This window comes from Microcaecilia unicolor, chromosome 3, assembly GCF_901765095.1.
Source record: "Microcaecilia unicolor chromosome 3, aMicUni1.1, whole genome shotgun sequence".
NCBI lineage: Eukaryota > Metazoa > Chordata > Amphibia > Gymnophiona > Siphonopidae > Microcaecilia > Microcaecilia unicolor.
This window is the reverse complement of record NC_044033.1, coordinates 232701428-232720464: the sequence shown is the minus strand read 5'-3', so window position 1 is coordinate 232720464 and position 19037 is coordinate 232701428. Positions and strand designations below refer to the sequence as shown.

The 19037-nt window shown below is 44.3% G+C and overlaps 1 protein-coding gene across 1 annotated transcript in view; it reads right to left on the bottom strand.

Annotated features, from left to right (window-relative positions):
• The window catches only part of LOC115466370 (cytochrome P450 4F22-like), a 159043-nt gene that overhangs the window by 36303 nt on the left and 103703 nt on the right, over positions 1-19037 (bottom strand). Inside the window, 2 exon segments of the mRNA XM_030197561.1 lie at positions 4552-4675; positions 8714-8782. Coding sequence (XP_030053421.1) covers positions 4552-4675; positions 8714-8782 — 193 coding nt within the window.

The window sequence follows — 19037 nt, the reverse complement described above, 5'->3', positions numbered from 1 at the left end:
AACCCAGATACACTAACTGCTGTAATCACATCCTCTGGCAAAGAGTTCCAGAGCTTAATTATTCGGTGAGTGAAAAAATATTTCCTCCTATTTATTTTATAAAGTATCACACACCATATAAAATTACTACTACTACTACTACTTATCATTTCTATAGCACTACTAGACGTACGCAGCTCTGTACACTTGAACATGAAAAGACAGTCCCTGCTCGATACAGCGTACAATCTAATTAGGACAGACAAACAGGACAAATAAGAGATAAAGGAATATTAAAAGTGAGGATGATAAAATAAGGGTTCTGAACAAGTGAATAAGGGTTAGGAGTTAAAAGCAGCATCAAAAAGGTGGGCTTTTAGCTTAGATTTGAAGACGGCCAGAGATGGAGCTTGACGTACCGGCTCAGGAAATCTATTCCAGGCATATGGTGCAGCAAGATAAAAGGAACGGAGTCTGGAGTTAGCGGTGGAGGAGAAGGGTGCAGATAAGAGAGATTTACCCAGTGAACGCAGTTCCTGGGGAGGAATGTAGGGAGAGATGAGAGTGGAGAGGTACTGAGGAGCTGCAGAGTGAATGCACTTATAGGTCAATAAGAGGAGTTTGAACTGTATGCGGAAACGGATAGGAAGCCAGTAAAGTGACTTGAGGAGAGGGCTATTATGAGCATAATGACCCTGGTGGAATATTAGTCGTGCAGCAGAATTTTGAACAAATTGAAGAGGAGAGAGATGGCTAAGTGGGAGACCTGTGAGAAGCAAGTTGCAATAGTCTAAGCGAGAGGTGATAAGAGCGTGGATGAGGGTTCTGGTAGTGTGCTCAGAAAGGAAAGGGCGAATTTTGCTGATATTATAGAGAAAGAAACGACAGGTTTTAGCAGTCTGTTGAATATGTGCAGAGAAGGAGAGGGAGGAGTCGAAGATGACCCCAAGGTTACGAGCTGATGAGTGTGTTATCCTCAGAAATAGCGAATGGGGGAAGAGGAGAGGTTGTTTTAGGGGGAAAGATAAGAAGCTCAGTCTTGGTCATGTTTAGTTTCAGATGGTGGTAAGACATCCAGGCAGCAATGTCAGACAGGCAGGCTGATACTTTGGCCTGGATTCCTGCTGAGAGTTCTGGTGTGGAGAGGTAGATCTGGGAATCATCAGCGTAAAGATGATACTGAAAACCATGGGATGAGTTTATTTTGTTGGGCAGACTTTATCTACCATCATTTACTATGTTAAAAATATTTTTATGTAACTTCCTCAAGTGTCCCCCTAGTCTTTGTTCTTTGTACTTTTGGAATGAGTACAAAATCGATTTACTTCCACTCGTTCTACACCACTCAGGATTTTGTAGACCTCAATCATATCTCCCCTTATCTGTCTCTTTTCCAAGCTGAAGAGACCTAACCTCTTTAGCCTTTCCTCATACGAGAGGCGATCCATCCCCTTTATCATTTTGGTCACTCTTCTTTAAACCTTTTCTAATTCCGCTATATCTTTTTTGAGATACGGCAACCAGAACTGAACACAATACTCAAGGTGCGGACGCACCATGGAGCAATACAAAGGCATTATAGTATTTTTGGTCTTATTCACCATCCCTTCCTTATAATTCCTATCATCCTGTTTGCTTTTTTGGCTGCCACCACACACTGAACAAAAGATTTCAGCGTATTATCTACAACAATACCTAGATCTTTTTCTTCAGTGCTAACCCCCAAGGTGGACCCTAGCAGTAGAAGTGAAAGTGAATCAATTTTTTTACTCTTTCAAAAAGTACAAAGACCAGGAAACACTCAATAAAATCACATGGAAATACTTTTAAAACAGATAGGAGGAAATTTTTTTTTTCACTCAAAGAATAGTTACGCTCTGGAACTTGTTGGGGATTGGACAAGTTCCTAGAGGAGAAGTTCAAAGTTCAAGCCACTGCTTGCTCCGGGATTGATAGCATGGAATGTTGCTTGTGACCTGGATTGGCCACTGTTGGAGTCAGGATACTGGGCTACAAGGACCAATGGTCTGACTCAGTATGGCTATTATGTTCTTATGCTCTTATCTATCAGTATTGCTCTTGAGGGGGGAGGAACCAAACATTACTGAGGAATTAAGGGAGCGACCTCCTCTAATTTCTCCAATAAAGTATTGCTCAAATTGAGCAAATTTAATTAACCTAGATATCACCTGGAGCAGCTGTTAATCCTAAAGTTGATCTTGAAGGGTATACATATGCATTCCTCTTCTGAAACGGAGAATACATAAGTAATAGTTATCTGCTCGTTTGAATCTATGGTTTGGAAGTGTGATGGTAGAGGGAATTGTGCTCCACTCTCTGGTGTTCAAAACTTTCTCAAAAGCGAAAAAAAAAGAAAAATGTTGATTCCTGAAGGTAGGCTCTTTTTGGTCATGCAATTTAGGCTCCTAAATTGGGCTGGAACTAGGGCACAAATTTAGAATCCTAAATTTAGGAGCTCATTTTTTTTCTGAATATCAGGTCCGATTTATCCTCACAGGGCGGTAGAAATAAATAGGTAAACTGGATGGGCCCATCTGAGCTTTTTCTGCCATCAGCTATAAAATTAGCAGACTAGCATGGGCCAATTTCAGTAGTATGCATGTGGATATTCTCAACATATCGTACTGGGGAGGAGCACTTCACTCACGCCTGCACACAGTGTATCTGAATTCAAGCAAGCATGGGACAAGCACATGAGCTCTAAGGCAGAGGAAGGGACAGTAGGTTGTACAGATGGTCAGATTGGATAGGACATACAGTGGGGGAAATAAGTATTTGATCCCTTGCTGATTTTGTAAGTTTGCCCACTGACAAAGACATGAGCAGCCCATAATTGAAGGGTAGGTTATTGGTAACAGTGAGAGATAGCACATCACAAATTAAATCCGGAAAATCACATTGTGGAAAGTATATGAATTTATTTGCATTCTGCAGAGGGAAATAAGTATTTGATCCCTCTGGCAAACAAGACCTAATACTTGGTGGCAAAACCCTTGTTGGCAAGCACAGCGGTCATACGTCTTCTGTAGTTGATGATGAGGTTTGCACACATGTCAGGAGGAATTTTGGTCCACTCCTCTTTGCAGATCATCTCTAAATCATTAAGAGTTCTGGGCTGTCGCTTGGCAACTCGCAGCTTCAGCTCCCTCCATAAGTTTTCAATGGGATTAAGGTCTGGTGACTGGCTAGGCCACTCCATGACCCTAATGTGCTTCTTCCTGAGCCACTCCTTTGTTGCCTTGGCTGTATGTTTTGGGTCATTGTCGTGCTGGAAGACCCAGCCACGACCCATTTTTAAGGCCCTGGCGGAGGGAAGGAGGTTGTCACTCAGAATTGTACGGTACATGGCCCCATCCATTCTCCCATTGATGCGGTGAAGTAGTCCTGTGCCCTTAGCAGAGAAACACCCCCAAAACATAACATTTCCGCCTCCATGCTTGACAGTGGGGACGGTGTTCTTTGGGTCATAGGCAGCATTTCTCTTCCTCCAAACACGGCGAGTTGAGTTCATGCCAAAGAGCTCAATTTTTGTCTCATCTGACCACAGCACCTTCTCCCAATCACTCTCGGCATCATCCAGGTGTTCACTGGCAAACTTCAGACGGGCCGTCACATGTGCCTTCCGGAGCAGGGGGACCTTGCGGGCACTGCAGGATTGCAATCCGTTATGTCGTAATGTGTTACCAATGGTTTTCGTGGTGACAGTGGTCCCAGCTGCCTTGAGATCATTGACAAGTTCCCCCCTTGTAGTTGTAGGCTGATTTCTAACCTTCCTCATGATCAAGGATACCCCACGAGGTGAGATTTTGCGTGGAGCCCCAGATCTTTGTCGATTGACAGTCATTTTGTACTTCTTCCATTTTCTTACTATGGCACCAACAGTTGTCTCCTTCTTGCCCAGCGTCTTACTGATGGTTTTGTAGCCCATTCCAGCCTTGTGCAGGTGTATGATCTTGTCCCTGACATCCTTAGACAGCTCCTTACTCTTGGCCATTTTGTAGAGGTTAGAGTCTGACTGATTCACTGAGTCTGTGGACAGGTGTCTTTCATACAGGTGACCATTGCCGACAGCTGTCTGTCATGCAGGTAACGAGTTGATTTGGAGCATCTACCTGGTCTGTAGGGGCCAGATCTCTTGCTGGTTGGTGGGGGATCAAATACTTATTTCCCTCTGCAGAATGCAAATAAATTCATATACTTTCCACAATGTGATTTTCCGGATTTAATTTGTGATGTGCTATCTCTCACTGTTACCAATAACCTACCCTTCAATTATGGGCTGCTCATGTCTTTGTCAGTGGGCAAACTTACAAAATCAGCAAGGGATCAAATACTTATTTCCCCCACTGTATGTTCTTAATCTGCCATAATTTTCTCTGTTTCAATATTTCTATGTAATAATAAGCGTAATCTATTTAGGAACTAAGAGGTGTTCCAGATTTGAACCTGAAGTGAAGTTACAGATGGGAAGCATTCATCACAAAAAGCAAAGTGCCCAACACCACCTCTTATTACTTATTAGACCTCTTTTTAGATTATATAACAACTAACCAGTTGAGTTCTTCTTTCCCCTTCATTAATTCTTTAATCTCCTCTCTGCACTTTTGTTGGTGTTCTGGATGTTGGGCCAAATTGTACAGAATCCAAGAAAGGCCACTGGCTGTAGTGTCATGTCCTGTAGGAATAAGAAAGAAAAATATCGTATTCACAGAATCCAGGTCTCTCTGTGCACCCAGAGCCAGGATCAACTTTTTCTTCACCAAGAGAAGATATGGTAAAATTAGTCCTTACCTGATCATTTTCTTTCCATTAGTCTCAACAGATCAATCCACAGATGAGTGGGTTATGTCCCTCTACCAGCAGGTGGAGACAGAGAGAACTTCAGAGGTTTACTATATGTGGACATGTGTAGCAACCTTAACCTCAGTATTGATGATACCAAAGCAGTAGAAGAAGAATGAGGAAATCCAACATGTAAGTCCTCTCCTGCCTCAGTAAAGCCCATGTAGGCTCTTCCTCCACCGTAGCCACATGAGGGAAACAGTCATAGTGGTAAAATGCAGCTTGTTGGTTCTTCCTCTTTCTTTTTTTTTTTCCCCCCAACAAAAAACAAACTAGGGAACCTGATGGAACAGAAACAGGAAGAAAAAATAGAACCGAACAACACTCAGCCTCTGGATTGATCTGTTGGGACTAATGGAAAGAAAATTATCAGGTAAGAACTAATTTTACCTTCCATAGCATCCCACATATCAATCCAGAGATGAGTGGGATTTACCAAAGTAGTTCCCAAGTGGGGCGTGACCTCAGACACAGGCCAAGCCCCGACGGTCAACACTGGAGCCAGAACCTGAGATAGGAAGAGGTAGAAAAGAACTCGCCATCACCAAACAGAGCACAAAAACTCTGTCTAGTTCCAAGAAAACAGAGCGCAGACTAGAGTCACGAGAAAGGCGTCAGACTCAACCAGCGGAGGGGAAGCTCCGCGCTTACAAAAGGCTCAATACCTCATGCCAAATGAATGCGAAAAGGCAACACCTGGTGGCAAAGCAAGGCCCGAACTCTTCAGGCTGAACCACAGAAGAACCCAAAATTGTGGGAGTCTGGCATTCAGCGGCGAAAGAAGTTGCATCAGCCTGTAAAAGGGGAAGCTACAACAGAGCAAAGTTCAGCAACACATGAGCCAGAGAGAGAGCCAGCCTGAAAGACAGAGGTGACAAATGCCATGCTAGTCTGCTACAAGGGAAGGAACAGTGGTCAGAGCTGCAGAGCCAGCCAGTTAGAAATGGCACAATGCTCGAGAGCCGGAGAAAATGCCTGGATTGCCCATCAGAGACAGAGCAAGACTCATCAGTCAGCCACCTCGAAATGATAACTCCTAGCTCAACTTCACGTGAGAAGACCAGAGTTCAAAGCCAGCACAACAGCCAGAGATCTCTTCCAGCACGACCTCTAGAAAGAAGGCTAGGCTCGCTTACCAGAGACGTAGCAAGGCTTGAAAAGAGGAGCCAGGTGTGACAGCTGACCCGAGATCTAGATGTGAAAGGAAGGAAGGGAGATCAGCTCAGCTCAACTGCGAGAGAAAGAAGCAAGCTCGAGTGACAGAGACAAAGCCCAGCTAGACTGCAGAGACCGAACAAGGCCTGACTTCCATAAATGGGGAAGGACCCAGAACTAGAGGCAGAGCAAAAGTTGACTCCTAGGAATCAAAGCAAGGCATAACCTGCCAAAATGGGCCAGGCACTACCTGGAACAGCTGAGCAAGCTCAAATCCCAGAAATGGAGTAAGACTTGGCATCCAGATGCAGAAGTACGGATGACCCCCAGAGACGGAGCCAGCCTCAACGTCCAATAATGAGCAAGACTATGTGTCCAAGACAGAGCGAAGAGCTGCAGCCAAAAATCAGAAACAGCCGCACAACTTGACCGGGTCTAGCCCGATAGCCTTAGACGGTGAAGTCTTGGCATCTGTCTCCGAAGGAAGGGTGGAACGGCAGAGACAGAGCAAGGCTCGATATCTAGAGACCTAGTCAAACCCTTCAACCAGAGACGGCGCAAGCCCTGACCTCAAGCAAAGGCACTCACCTCAATACCTAGAGACGGGTTCATGTGCTCCTGCTACAGGAGGATAATACCGGCAGAGATGGCGCAAGATGCGCTAAACCAAAATGGAACAATGCCCAGCATCCAGTGATGAAGCGGCAAATTGAGTGACATCCAGCGACGGAGCCAGGCTTGACGTCTGGCGACAGAGCAAGGCTCGATGGCAAAAGAGCAAGGTTCGATGTCCGGTGATAGGGCAAGGCTCAATGTCTCGTGATGGGTGATGAGGAAGGCCCGATATCCAGATGCGAAGCAAGGCTCGACATCCAGACAACCGGGGAGATTAGCAAAACCCACCCGGTTGCCTGGACATGCCCTCAAAAAGAGGACATGTCTGGGTAAATCCGGACATATGGTAACCCTACCAGAACCTAACACACAACATCTAATCTCCCTTTGTAGGACCCCTGGGTTCTCTCCATCCCCTCAGGAGGGTCCCAAATTACCATTCTCTAGATCCAAGTCTGCCCAGCAGTGTTTGCAACAAAATAAGAAGTTGGGGACAATCCCCTTACCTGAGCAGAAGTTCCTGCAGGCATTTTCCCCCTCTGCTTTTGTAGTTTGCAGGATTCAAAATGAATGGGGACTCTTGGGGAAAGAAGCTGAATGGGAGAAGGGACAAAAGGACAGAAGCTGAGATTTGTTGATGGAAGTTTTAATCTATAAATTAAGGGTAGAAAAAGAAAAGACTCCGCTCGATCTCTTCGTTTGCACAGACTGATGACATCACAATGGAAGGGGCGGAGCTTTTGTGCTAAGATAATCTTGTCTTCTTGGCCGTACCCCTTTTAGTGCTGATTGGTCAGAATGGTTCCAGGGGCTGGACTAGTAGTACAAGGGTCTGCCCTCTGATAAGGATGGGGAGAGAACTAAGAAAGAGAGGGAGATTGGGCCGCTATGGAAACGAGCGGGAGAATGGCTGCTGAGTTTTTCTAAAGGAGGTTTGATTGAGAAGAGGCGGCATGACGTCAAAACGTTGAAGCCACTGTTTCCCCTTACCCGCTCAACCGTCGTTCTGCGTACACTCAAAACAAGGCAAACATACCTATGATCTGCTGCACCCGTGTCGTCGTTCTTTGATGGTAGCATTTTTCTTTGTATTTAAACATGCTTTCATTTTCAAACATGCCAGCTTGTACAGTATACGGATATACCAGCCTGCCCGTTTGTCCAGAAATCTGGACAAACGGGCAGATTGGCAAAACCCGCCCGGTTGCCCGGACATGCCCTCAAAAAGAGGACATGTCCGGGTAAATCAGGACATATGGTAGCCCTAAGGAGCAGGAGCAGCAGCAGTCCACAGTAACGGCGGCAACCACCAACAGGTGAAAAATCACTGTCTTTCTATGTTTTAAAGGGATACTAACCAGCCAGATGCTGCCTCATTGTGGAGTGTTCAAGCACTCTACACATTGGATTAATTCATAAGGAATAGCTCAAACAGCCAGTTGCCTTGTCCTTCTGCTTTTCTCTTCAGAGATCACTCAGAGGAAGGGGGAAAACCTGCTCCTCCCAGCATGCCCAGAGGCAGGCAGCAACAAGCAGTATCAAGTACTGAGAACAGAACAGGTGCTCACAAATGTTCATCACTGAGGACTACCATAATACAGGGGCCTGTTCCATTTTATATGAATCAAAAGTACAGACATGAAATCCATTACCATATATACAGTAAAGGCTGTCCCGTGCAATGGGGCCAGAACAAACCCAGTTGGGTTTTATCTCTCATTCTCTTCTCCTCAGTCTCACACTGTCCCATCTCCTCCTTTTTTTTCTCAATTTTCTATTCACTCATTCCCTAGCCCCCATTGCTATCTTCTGTACTCACCACCTTCCAAACCTTCCTCTGCTGCTCATTCCCTTACCAGCCCTAGATCCTTCTCTGTCATTCAACAACAACTGGCATCCACCTATTCTCTTACCTGTATCCAGCTTCCTTTTGCCTCTCTCCATTTTCACCTAACACGATTTCCACAATCACTCAGCCAGCTTCCACAATCCCCTGTCCCTTTATATTACTTCTCTATCCCTGACTAGCCCCTCAAGATCCTTCCCTCAAAACAACAAGTTCAAGTTTCAGGACTTCTGGCTTTTTCTTTGTAATCTTTACCTTCAAACATGAAGGTATCAACTTCTGCTCTCAATTCTTCATCAGACAGTCCATTCCCATCCTCATCCTGCAACAAATTGTAGAAAAACATTTGTGAGTGAAAGCGTTGCTGTCTTATTTTCCTAAAACTAACAGCATTCTTTCTCACAGAGCAGGCCTAGAGTCACTGACCTGCAGCCCAGGTTATAGATAGGCCTCCCTTCTTGTATTTGGTACTGAAGGGATGCTAGCTTAACAGTATCCTCCTTCCTTTGTACAAGGTCTTAAAAGTCACTGATCAGCCCAAATTATAGCCTGGCCACCTATGCTGGGGGCTTGGAAAGTCACCGACCATTTTCTCAGAATTAAAGCAACAGAATGCGCCATAAAACACAACGTAATACAATGTTTCTCAGGCTGGATGTGCGATACACCTAGGCAGTTCGGTATTCAGAATATTCACAATGAATATACATAATAGAGATTTGCAAGCACTGCTTCCATTGCTGGTAAATCTATTATATTCATTGGGGATACTCCAGGAATGACTTGAGAAACACTGCCCTAGAAATCCTGTTGGCTATGAAATAAAAAGGCCGCCTTTTCCATGCTCTTTGGCAAACCATCAATGGACCTGCCTGTCTCATAGCCACAAGCCTCCTTTCCTGAGCTTGAGGCCTGAAGACTCAGTCAGGCCTTGTTCCCTTTCTCTGAGGCCTAGAAAATGATTGATCTTTCCATATTATAGCCAGGCCTCCTCTCCAGTGCACTGGGTCTCTAGCTAGGCTTTCTTTCCAGTACACAGAGCCCTGATAGTCAGTCAAGTCTTCTTATACATGCGATCTAGAGATTTACCTGTTATAGAGTCTTGTTCAGTATTTGGCCTAGAATGTAATTATAAGCTCCATATATGACAAACTAACTAAGTGTATTCTAGCTGCAATTTTGATCACTGCATCTCAAAAAAAATATAGCGGAATTAGAATAGGTTGAGTGAAGAGCAACAAAAATGATACAGGGGATGGGGCGACTTCCCTATGAAGAAAAGCTTAAGAAGTTAGGGCTCTTCAGCTTGGAGAAGAGACCGCTGAAGGGGGTATGATAGAGGTCTATAAAATACTGAGTGAAGTAGAATGGGTAGACATGAACTGTTGTTTACTTTTTCCAAAAATACAAGGTAACATAGTAACACAGTAGATGACAGCAGATAAAGACTTGTATGGTTCATCCAGTCTGCTCAACAAGATAAACTCATTACATAAGATATGTGATACTTCATATGTGTATCTGATCTTGATTTGTCCTTGCTTTTTTCAGGGTATAGACCATAGAAGTCTGTCCAGCACGGTCCCTGTTCTCCAACTTCTGAAACTGAATCTGTCCAGCCACTATCAGAGCACAGACTGTAAAAGTTTGCTTCCCAGTTACCGGTGTTGCTTCCTAATCTCTGTTAAACTTCTTTAGATCCATTCCTTCTAAACATGGTTCCTTTGTGTTTATCCCATGAATTTTTGAATTCCAATATTGTTTTCATCTCCACTACCTCCCACAAGAGGACATTCCAGGTATCTACCACCCTCTCCGTGAAAAAATACTTCCTGACATTATGCCCGAGTCTGCCCCCAATTCATGTCCTCTAGTTCTAGCACCTTCCCATCTCTGGAAAAGGTTTGTTTGCAGATTAATACTTTTCAAATATTTTAACGTCTGTATCATATTACCCCTGTCTCTCCTTACCTTCAGGATCAGTAACTCTCCTCATACGTCTTGCAACGCAAATCCCATGCCATTTTTGTCACTTTTCTTTGAAGTGCTTCAAGTCTTTTTTACATCCATAATAAGATATGGCCTCCAAAACTGAACACTATAGTCCAAGTGGAGCCTCATCATCGACTTGTAGAGGGGGCATCAACACCTCCTTTCTTCTACTGGTTATACCCCTCTCTATGCAGTCTAGCATCCTTCTGGCCACAACCACTGAACTTGTCGCATTGTTTTGTCACCTTCAGATCCTTGGACACCATCACCCCAAGGTCCCTCTCCTGAGCAAAGCTTAAAAATCTATCCACTTCTATCTCTTTTGGATTTCTGCACCCCCAGTGGATCACTCTGCATTTCTTGGCATTAAATTTCCTTGCTATCCTATCCACAAGGGGACTAACTCTTATAAACAGAGGGCTATTCTTACATAACCCATTAAAGTTCCTTGACCATAATTCTAACGTTTGGAGATCCCTTCTCATGGTTTCCACTCCCTCCAGGGTATCTACTCTATTGGCTTATCTTCGTGTCATCCGCAAAAAGGCAAACTTTCCCCTCCAATCCTTCAGAAATGTTTCTCATACATATATTAAACAGAATTGGCCCCAGCACCAACCCGAGGCATTCTACTACTCACCTTTCTTTCCTCCAAGTAGACTCCATTTACCACCACCCTCTGCCACATGTCAATCAACCAGTTTCCTATCCATTTCACCACTTTGGGTCCTAAGATCAGCCCTCTCAGCTTATTTATGAGTCTTCTGTGAGGGGCCATTATCAAAAGGCTTTGCTGAAATCCAAGTAGATTACATCTAGTGTACATCCTTCATCCAGTTCTTGGCCACCCAGTCAAAGTCGTCAATCAGATTTGTTTGGCAGGATTTTCCTTTTGTAAAACCATGTTGCTTTGGATCCTGTAACCTGTTGGCTTCTAGAAAGTTTTTCCTTAAGCAGCGGAACCATTATTTTCCCTACCATCAATGTGAACCTTACCAGCCTGTAGTTTTCCACTTTTTCTCTATCTTCGCTTTTATGACGAGGGACATCAGCTCATCTCCAGACCCCATGAACTTCTTCCATCTCTAAAGATCTCTTAAATAAATCCTTTCGAGGTCCTGCCAGGACTTCTCTGAGCTCCCTCAGTATCCTGGGATGCAGTGCTTTTTTTGTGCCGGTATGCACCCGTACGGCGTACCGGCACCTTTTCCCCCCCGGCGAGTCCTGCACCCTTCCTTTCACTCCCCTTACTACTACATCGGACTCGGCAACACGAACAGTGCAGGCAGTGATTGAGAGAGGCTTACAGCGTCGGACCTTCCCTCTGCGAGTCCCACCTACATTGTTTCAACTTCCTGTTTCCGCATAGGTGGGACTCACAAAGGGAAGCTCTGATGCTGCCAGCCTCTCTCAACCACTGCCTGCACCGTTCGCACTGCTGAGTCCGACTTTGGCAGGCAGTGGAGAAGGAGGACGGGCTGGGAGAAGGAGGATGGGCTGGGTGAAGAAGAATCGCTGGACATGGGAGAAGGGAGGGCAGGGCAGGGGAGAGAGGAGAATCGCTGGACATCGATGGGAGGAGAGGGCAAGAAAGAGAGGATTGCTGGACATCGATGGGATGGGAGGGCAGGGAAGAGAGAATTGCTGGACATCGTTGGGAGGGGAGGGCAGAGATGAAAGAATTGCTGGACATGGAGGGGAGAGAGGAGAATCGCTGGACATCATGGTGGGCAAGGAAGAGAGAAATGATGGACTTCGATGGGATGAGAGGGCAGAGAAGAGAGAATTGCTGGACATTGATGGGATGGGAGGGCAGGGAAGAGAGAATTGCTGGACATTGATGGGAGGGGAGGGCAGGGATGAGAGAATCGCTGGACATGGATGGGCGAGAGGAGAATCGCTGGACATGGATGGGAGGAGATGGCAGGGATGAAAAAATTGCTGGACATGGACATGGAGGGGAGAGAGGAGAATCACTGATCATGGAGGGGAGAGAGGAGAATTGCTGGACATGGATGGGAGGAGAGGGCAGGGGAGAGAACTGCTGGACATGGATGGGAGGGCAAGGCAGGGGAGAGAGGAGAATTGCTGGACATGGATGGCAGGGGAGGACAGGGGGCAGAGAAGAATCACTGGACACGGATGGGAGGGGAGGGCAGGGGAAGGAGGAGACATACTGGACATGAATGGGTGGGGAGATAAGGGAAGAGAAATTCGCTGAACATGGATGGAAGGGGAGGGCAGGGGGGAGAGGAGAACTGGACATGAATGAGAGTGGAGGGAAGGGTAGAGAGGAGAATCGTTGGACATGGATGGCAGGGAAGGACATGGAACAGAGGAGAATCGCTGGACATGGGAGGAGAGGGCAGGGGAGAGAGGAGACATGCTGGACATAGATGGAGGGAAGAGAGGAAGGAGATGCACATGGATGGGAGGGCAGGGAAGAGAGGAGAAATGCTGGAAATGGATGGACAGGAGAGCAGGAGATAGAGCAGAAGTGCTGGACATGGATGGAGGAGAGGAAAGAAAAAAAGAAGAAGATGAGCATGGATAGAGATGAGGGAAAGGGAAGAGAGGAGAAAAACTGCACATGGATGGAGAAAATAGGCAAAAGCTGGATCCATGTTATACCTCCTCCAGTCAATTCCATGGAGGAGGACCCAGCTTTTACTTATGGATATATGGAAAGAAATGAAGAAGAAAGGAGGAAAGTACATAAGTAATGCCATACTGGGAAAACACAAAGGGTCTATCGAGCCCAGCATCCTGTCCACGACAGCGGCCAATCCAGGCCAAGGGCACCTGGCAAGCTTCCCAAACGTACAAACATTCTATACATGTTATTCCTGGAATTTTTGATTTTTCCAAGTCCGTTTAGTAGCGGTTTATGGACTTGTCCTTTAGGAAACCGTCCAACCCCTTTTTAAACTCTGCTAAGCTAACCGCCTTCACCACTTTCTCCGGCAACGAATTCCAGAGTTTAATTACACGTTGGGTGAAGAAAGATTTTGTCCGATTTGTTTTAAATTTACTACACTGTAGTTTCATCGCATGCCCCCTAGTCCTAGTATTTTTGGAAAGCGTGAACAGACACTTCACATCCACCTGTTCCACTCCACTCATTATTATTATTTTTTTTTTAATTCTTTATTTATGATTTTAAATTATATATATTCAAGGATAAACCTTGTACAGAAATTCAGGTAGAAATCAGAAACATATTATTCCAAAGGATTCACATAAACTAATTTTCAATGAAAATTATTTGAAGAATGGAATAATTAAAGAAAATAATACACTTAAGATAATTACAACCTTTCTTAGACCCCAATTATAAACAAAGGGGGAGAAAAGAGTTAGAGAAGATTATATACAAGCAATTTTTAAGATAGTAATTCAGGCTACATTTTCCTTCAGTAAGTTTACTTCACTTGTTTCATCTCTACAAACGATTTTAGTTGTTCCGGTGTAAAAAAGATGTACTTAGTTTGTCCCAAGTTACCTCACCACACACTTACATGGGTAAGCAAGAAAAAAAGAAGCCCCTATATCTATAGTCTTTTGTTTTAAAGTCAGGAATAATTTCCTTTTTTGTTGTGTAGCCTTGGTGATGTCTGGATAAATCCATATTTTAGAACCATAGAATTGAGCATTCATACTTCTGAAATAAAGCTTTAAAATAGCGTTGTAGTCTTGCTCAAATACCAAAGATATAATCGGTGTGACTCTGTTAGTTATAATATCTGAGGATTGTTCCAATATATCAGAAATATTTTGTAAATTTAGGTTATCTTCTTCAGGGCCTTGCACTCCTTCTCTATTCTTAGGAATATAATAAATTTTGTTTAGCGGGGGTACACCCTCTGAAGGAAAATGAAGAGTCTCTATCAGGTATTTCTTAAAGGTATCAACCAGAGATACCCCCGCTATCAATGGAAAATTTAAAAGTCGGAGATTAAGGCGCCGATTAAAATTTTCAATTTGCTCAATTTTTTGCCTCATGTTTGTAGAGTCCTTCACTGTCGTGATTTTAAAGGCCTTCAGGGCTTCAACCTCCTTCTGTACAGATTTAACTTGTGTAGTTATATCATCTTTAACAGAGTCTACTGTCTTTTTTAAGTCCTCAAACTTAGTGTTCAATATTTGTACATCACCTGAAGTCTTCTGAAGTGTAGTGGTGATCTGGTCTAACATCACCTTCAGCGTTTGCAGCGTCACCTCCAAAGTCTGTGCCATAGGGGAAGTATTCCCCCTGGCTCCCCGAGTCGTTGCCTGTGCCTCTGGGTCCTCACTAGAAACTCCTTTCGATACACCTTCCAGGTCGTCGGGGTTTCCCACCAGGGCCACTTTTGACATCGGGCTGGGAGGGATCAGTGAAAGCGATGGTGGCGATAGGGAGACTTCCTCTCCCAGTGGGGATTCCGCTTCTCCGGACCTCCCCACAGCGGGATCCTCTCCCCGAATCCTGGGAGCACCGGGGAAAAAACGCTCCAGCGATGTTTGACCCGAAGAGGGAGTTGAGGTAGGTGGAGGCACTACCCTCAAAACTCCCTTACGTTTATGGGGCATTTCAACGGGGAAAAAAAGGAACTGTTCAGCTCAATTCTCACAGAGCGTTTTCATGTCCACCCGGTGCGGCAGCCATCTTAGTTTTCTCCCACTCATTATTTTATATACCTCTATCATGTCTCCCCTCAGCCGTCTCTTCTCCAAGCTGTATAGCCCTAGCCTCCTTAGTCTTTCTTCATAGGGAAGTCGTCCCATCCCCGCTATCATTTTAGTCGCCCTTCGCTGCACCTTTTCCAATTCTACTATATCTTTCTTAAGATGCGGCGACCAGAAATGAACACAATACTCAAGGTGCGGTCGCACCATGGAGCGATACAACGGCATTATAACATCCTCACACCTGTTTTCCATACCTTTCCTAATAATACCCAACATTCTATTCGCTTTCTTAGCCGCAGCAGCACACTGAGCAGAAGGTTTCAGTGTGTTATCGACGACGACACCCAGATCCCTTTCTTGGTCCGTAACACCTAACGTGGAACCTTGCATGACGTAGCTATAATTCGGGTTCTTTTTTCCCACATGCATCACCTTGCACTTGCTCACATTAAACATCATCTGCCATTTAGCCGCCCAGTCTCCCAGTCTCGTAAGGTCCTCTTGTAATTTTCACAATTCTGTCGCGATTTAACGACTTTGAATAACTTTGTGTCATCAGCAAATTTAATTACCTCGCTAGTTACTCCCATCTCTAAATCATTTATAAATATATTAAAAAGCAGCGGTCCTAGCACGGACCCCTGAGGAACCCCACTAACTACCCTTCTCCATTGTGAATACTGCCCATTTAACCCCACTCTCTGTTTCCTATCCTTCAACCAGTTTTTAATCCACAATAGGACATTTCCTCCTATCCCATGACCCTCCAATTTCCTCTGTAGCCTTTCATGAGGTACCTTGTCAAACGCCTTTTGAAAATCCAGATACACAATATCAACCGACTCCCCTTTGTCCACATGTTTGTTCACTCCTTCAAAGAATTGAAGTAAATTGGTCAGGCAAGATTTCCCCACACAAAAGCCATGCTGACTTGGTCTCAGTAATCCGTGTCCTCGGATGTGCTCTGTAATTTTGTTTTTAATAATAGCCTCTACCATTTTCCCCGGCACCGACGTCAGACTCACCGGTCTATAATTTCCCGGATCTCCCCTGGAGCCTTTTTTAAAAATGGGCGTTAGAAGAAATAAATGGAAAAGAAACCCTGGAAACAGAGTTAAGGGAACAGATAGAGAGCAGCAGAATCAGAGACTGGGACCAATATGGATAGAAAAACAAAGTCACCAGACAACAAAGGTAGAAAAAATCATTTATTTTCATTTTAGTGTTTGAAATATGTCCAATTTGAGAATTTACATCTGCTGTCTTATTTTGCACTGGGTATACTGGAGCTGTAACATCTTACAGAAATTATTTATAGCGAAAAAAATCACGTTACTTTTTTCTCCTATACTAGTATAATATTTTCAATGATGTCTGTTTATATGCGCCATGGCTGGCATAGGGGGTGTGGCTATCATAGGGGCGGAGCCGTATGTGGTGACCCCCCACCCATAATGAGTACTGGCACCTTTTTCTACAAAAAAAGCACTGCTGGGATGTATCCCATCTGGCCCCATAGCTTTGCCCGCTTTCAGATTCTCTAGCTGTTTATAAATGCTTTCTTCTGTGAACAGTACAATATCCACTCTATTCCCAGATACTTCCTCGGCAGCTGACCAGGGTTCGTTCCCAGGATTTTCACGTTTGCTTTATCCTCATCACTCTCTACATAGCCAATCTGAGCATCTTTCAGTCTACCAATTCCATTCTTTTCTCCTTTCCCTAATATAGCGGAAAAAGATCTTGTCACCATCTTTAGCCATTTTTTTACTCTGCCTGCACTTTTGCTAGCTGTATTTCCCTCCTCTCTTCTTTGAGTTTAATCCAATCATTTTTTCTGCGATTCTCTTGTTCTGTATTTCTCAAACAAAGCCTCTTTTGCCCTTATTTTTTCAGCGACTTGTTTGGAGAACCATATAGACTTCCTGTTTCTCTTTTACTTTCGTTGTGTAAAGATCAGTTGCCATATTTAGAGCAGCTTTCAGCTTGGACCACTGCGCTTCGATGTCACCTATGCCTACCTACGCCATCAGTTCCTTCTTCAGCACACCTGAAATCCAGAGTATTGTATGTCCATACTCTGCTTTTGCTGTTATATCAAATCATATTGTGTGATGACCACTATTATATATGTGGACACCCACACAGACATTGGAAACACTTCTTCCATTTGTGAGCACTAGATCTCTCGTGGGATCCTTCACCATTTGACTGAGCAAGGCATCCATGATCTCTCTACTTCTCTCCAATTCTGCCGAGAGGTTCCAATCCAGACCAGGAAAGTTGCAATCTCCTTACAATAGCACCTCCCTTTTCATACCAAGCTTTTGAATATCTTCTATCAGATCCGTTTCCAGCTTCTCCTTTCGTGCCAAAGGTCTGCAGATAATACCCATGTAGATACAGGTTCAATCTTCTCTTTCAAGGATGATCCATATAGTTTCTTCCTTTCCCCAGGTTCCCTGCATTTCAGCCACTCTGATATTGGTTTTCACATACATCACCACTCCTCCATCTCTTCGGCCCTCCCTATCCTTCCTAAAAGGATTATAGCCGGAATGGTCACATCCCATTCATGGGAATCATTAAACCATGTCTCTGTAATAACAACAATATCCAAGTTTCGTCAAACATCAGGGCTTGCAAATCTTGAACCTTTTTCCTTAATCTACGGGCATCTGTGCTCATTGCTTTCCATGTGCTAAGTGAGTTTGGATGGTTTTCTATATTTACATGACTTTTCCCTCTGCCATCATATTTTTCTGGGGTGACTTTCTGAATTCCCTTGTTTCCTTTTGTCACCCCCATATCTACTACTACTCTACTACTATAAATCACTTCTATAGCGCTACCAGTCGTACGCAGCGCTTTACAATTCAACATGAAGAAGACAGTCCCCGCTCAAAAGAGCTTACAATCTAAATCAGGACAAACAGACAGGACCAAAAAGGATAAGGGAAGGACAAACAGAAGGACACATAAGGATAAGATAAGATAAAAGTTACAAGTCAGGAGTTGAAAGCAGCATCAAACAGGTAGGCCTTTAGTCCGGATTTGAAGGCAGCCAGGGATGGAGCTAGAAGTAATGGCTCAGGAAGCCTATTCCAGGCATAAGGTGTGGCGAGATAGAAGGAGCGGAGTCTGGAGTTAGCGATAGAGGAGAAGGGTGCAATTAGGAGAGATTTGCCTAGTGAACAGAGTTCTAGGGAAGGAATGTAGGGAGAGATGAGGGTGGAGAATTTGTCCCCAAGGATCCTTTTTCTTGTCACAGAAAGATGTAGCCCATCATTACAGTGGAACCTGTTATTTTTCCATGTATTACCCCAGCCTCCTATATATCTAAAACCATCTTTACACCAAGATTTGAGCCACTTATTGAATTCCTCAGTTTTACGTATTCTTTCCTCTCCCTTCCCACATGTAGGAATTACTTCAGAAAAAGCTGCAGTCCGAACCAAAGACTTCAATCCCTTCTGAAGCTTCTGGAATGTTCTCTGTGCTCTAAACTTGTTATTGTTGGCCAGGTCATTTGTCCCCTGGTGGATTACAAGTTCAGTATTAGAATCCTTGCTTTCTTCTTGGATCACATTGGTTGTTACTTCTGGTAGCTGAGGATCCTAGAAGACATTTCACCTTTGAACTGTGTTCCTAAGTTAATGTCTCTGATAACGGAGTCTCCTAGCAGTAAGAAGTTTCTGCTTTGCACTGATCTGAGATTGTTTTGGGGATGTTTCCTGGACTGAGTTACATTCCTTGCCTCTGGTCCACCTCAGTACTTCTTTTCTCAGCATCATAATGCTCCAATGCAGCAAAGGAATTGTACAGGGGCAAAGTTTGGGAGGGTGAATGCTTCACCTTGGAGAAGAGATGGCTGAGGGGAGATATAATAGAGATCTATAAAATCATGAGTAGAATTAAA